Source organism: Vigna radiata, chromosome 7, assembly GCF_000741045.1.
Source record: "Vigna radiata var. radiata cultivar VC1973A chromosome 7, Vradiata_ver6, whole genome shotgun sequence".
Lineage (NCBI taxonomy): Eukaryota > Viridiplantae > Streptophyta > Magnoliopsida > Fabales > Fabaceae > Vigna > Vigna radiata.
In genome coordinates, this window is record NC_028357.1 from 48,999,332 (window position 1) to 49,002,823 (window position 3,492).

A 3,492-nucleotide genomic window follows, 5' to 3' on the forward strand; every position below is an offset into this window, starting at 1 on the left:
GTTATTAAAAATTTATTAAAATAGTGTTGTTAAAAGAAATTTTCTCGTTATAACATAATAATAAAGTGTAAAAAGGTGAGAAGAGTAATATTAATTATTTTAATCTGAAGTACATCAAGAGCAGGTGGTGATGAAACTACTAATTAATGTTATGACTATACAAAAACAAAGAATGATGAGTACTATTTTGAATCTTAATGAATTTTGGATTTAACTGTGAACATAAAACTATATAAATAAATATGATCATTTTATGAAATTTAGAGGATGATATTTATGATGAACCCTAAAACTTGCATAACTAGAAAAATATAATTTTGACATACACAGATGCAATTAGACAAAAAAAAAAATAAAAAAAATTATGTACTGAAAACAACACTCTTTGTTAAGATCAAAATGGTTCAATGATCATAACAGAGAATTTGTCTAATCTCAATGATAACTAAAAATTTATTTATTCCATTTATTCGAAGAAATTTTATTATTTTACTAGAATATTTTTTATTATTTTTGAATTATTTGATTAGTTTCATATCTATAATTTTTTTTATCTATAAGATAATTCTATTTTACCATACTCTTTATTATACATTTAATTTTCTTTATGTGATTTCATTTAATGGTGTATTAAACTATTTCTATTATACATTTAATTTTCTTTATGTGATTTCATTTGATGGTGTATTAAACTATTTCTATTATACATTTAATTATTTTTATTTTTTTTAATATTTTTATTTTTATTTTTATAGTGTAAAATACTGTTTTGATATTTTTTTATATAATTATTTTTATAAAAGTAATTAATTGATATTAAAATAATAGAAAAAACAAATATGAATACAAATATCAGGATATATCCGTTAATGAAGAAGGACGAGGATGAAATAAAATTTCATAACAATTGATTTTGAATATAAAGATGTGAATAAATTTTTTCTTTAAAAATAAATATAAAATAACAAAACGTGTTTCTGCTCCATCCTATTATTATTCATAAATATAAGTTTTGTGATTATTAAGAAGTTAAGCATGATCAATGTCCACCTTGATACCTACATAATATATAGATTAAATTTCTATCAAATTAAAAAAATAGAAAACAATTTATATTTAATTTGATAGTCCATTTAAACTCATTATTATGGTAATTTAAATTATTTTAAAAACGTTAACCTGTAAAGATAATCTTCATTTATAATATAGATATAAAATGATTATTATTTCATTATCTCACATTTCAATTACACATATATGACATAATTTTCATTAACTTTTTATGATTAATTTCTCATATAATATTATAAATATTTAGTATAAAATAAGAAATATTCATGTACATAGGTAGTCAAATACATATTTATTGCATATCAAAATTTTGAATTAATTAATAATTTAAAAACCTAAAATCTTCTTCTACAAAACCAAATCAATAATCATATATATATATATATATATATATATATATATATATATATATATATATATATAATATAAAAGATATATTATTTTTATTGAATTTATTATTATCTTTTCTTTTTATTTTGAATTTAGTTTATATTTATTTATTATTATTACTTTTTTTTATTTTAAATTTAATTCATATTTATTTACATTATTATAAATAAAATATTTTATATATAGATGGCAAACCATATAAATAGGTGAAAAGGTACCTACATACGTTCTAGACGGGAGAACCCTAATTTGAGGGCACAATCTTCACCCAGGTGAGTTTTATGTATTTTTGTTGTTTCTGATTTCAGTTTGGTTGAGGCCATTTTTTTTCATTTTTGTTTACCAATTCAGTTTAGTTGAATACATTTTTATGCTGTATCTTATTTAGACGAACAAGACTATTTTTTTTTTATTAGGTTGTTGTGATTTCCCAATACTAGATTTAGGGTTACAGAGGGACTGACGAAGATGAAGAACAAAAAACGAAAGGGTGGTGTTGCGGCTGAGAGTGATGGAGTTGTTGAAGATCTGGGGCGTGTGATCCACGAGCATGCCCTTTTCTTTGACAAGTTGATTGAGTTGATTCCCGCCAAGTTTTATCTGCCTACTGATGATAAGGAGAAGCCATGGTTTCAGGGTCTCAACAAGGTTGCAAAGGCTGAGGCGAAGAAAGAGACTAAGGAGAATATCAAGAAATCTCGAAGGGACCGTTTGGACCCTGACAAACCCTCTGCAACTACCCTTGACCTTCTCAAGGAAAGCTTGGGAAAAGAGAAGGTGGATGACAGTGATGGAGAGCAGGTGGCAGCAGTGGCTAAACCTCTTGCGTCTGGATTGGAAGGAGATGATCGGTCTGTGACTTATGAAGAGCTTCGGCAAAGGCTTCATCGCAAACTTGAAGAGTTTCGGGCAGGTCGTAACCTTGGGAATTCGGAGAAGAAGAGGGAAGAAAGGAATGCTAAGAGAGGATATAAGGACCATAAACGTAAGAGAGATGATGAAACTGAGAAGGGTGACAATGTGAGTGGTGAGTTGGCGGATAAAGTGAAGAAAGATGCTGCAGAGGCTTCCAAGGAGCTTGTGTTTGGCCATGTTAAACTTCAGAATGAAGAAATGCCAGGGAAGAAGAAGAGGAAACTTTCAAAGCATAAGGAACTTGAAAGGGCTAAGAAGTTGGAGGAAGTGAAAAAGAATGATCCTGAGAAGGCTGAAGTTTTTGCCAAGAAGCAATCGTGGAAAGCAGCAATGGATAGAGCATCAGGGGTTAAGGTTCACGATGATCCCAAACTGCTGAAGAAAAGCATTAATAAGGAGAAGAAGAAGCAGCAGAAGAATTCAGAGAAATGGAAAGATAGAATTCAAACAAGGGACCAATTGAAGGCGGAGAAACAGAAGAAAAGGTCAGAGAATATAGCTGCCAGGATTCATGAGAAGAAAATGCGAAAGATTGCCAAAAGAGAGAAAAAGCTTATGCGACCAGGCTTCGAAGGTCGCAAAGAAGGTTTTATGAATGAGGGTGGTGCCACCTAACATGATTTTGAAGTTTATCGATTTGTGCCTTATCTTTACATTGTTGTTTTCTAGCTTTAGAAGAGTTAGTGTTAGAGAATGACAATTCAAGGGCTGGAAAAAGGTTCACCTATCAATTTCTGTATGCTTGATCATATTTCTTGAAATGAAACATATTTTATTTTCTATTATGATCTACATCGGCATACCATATTCTGAGAAATTGCTAGCTCTTGTAACTAGTGTTTATTACTACTGGATTGCAAGTATTGTGTTAAAAGAGAGGTATATATCAAATGAGATGTTGCTGTCGAAGACCCTTACTGTACCGGGTTTGGTCTCAAATTTGTGTTTATTACTGTAAGAGATGTCTCCTTTGTTTGGATAGGAACAGAGGAAAATTGCGTTGGCAAAGACTAGTTTTACATTGCTCCGTGCATCTGGCAGGTCCTCTAGCTTAACATTTTAAGTATTTTGAAACTGAAGGTTAATGGGAGCACTGTAAAAGTTACTAATACAGTA

At 29.3% G+C, this 3,492-nt stretch overlaps 1 protein-coding gene across 2 annotated transcripts; it reads left to right on the plus strand.

The window, feature by feature from the left end:
- Positions 1-1,658: 1,658 nt before the first annotated feature.
- On the plus strand, positions 1,659-3,168 carry LOC106768421 (surfeit locus protein 6 homolog). 2 transcript variants are annotated; one of them, XM_014653577.2, is made up of 2 exons: positions 1,659-1,733; positions 1,902-3,168. In XM_014653577.2, exon 2 carries the CDS (start codon positions 1,930-1,932, stop codon positions 2,989-2,991), a length of 1,062 nt encoding a protein of 353 aa, XP_014509063.1. In that variant the 5' UTR covers positions 1,659-1,733; positions 1,902-1,929; the 3' UTR covers positions 2,992-3,168. The 2 variants fall into 2 exon arrangements, with proteins under 2 accessions (XP_014509063.1, XP_014509062.1); XM_014653576.2 differs by having other exon boundaries at positions 1,680-1,733; positions 1,878-3,168.
- Positions 3,169-3,492: the final 324 nt, after the last annotated feature.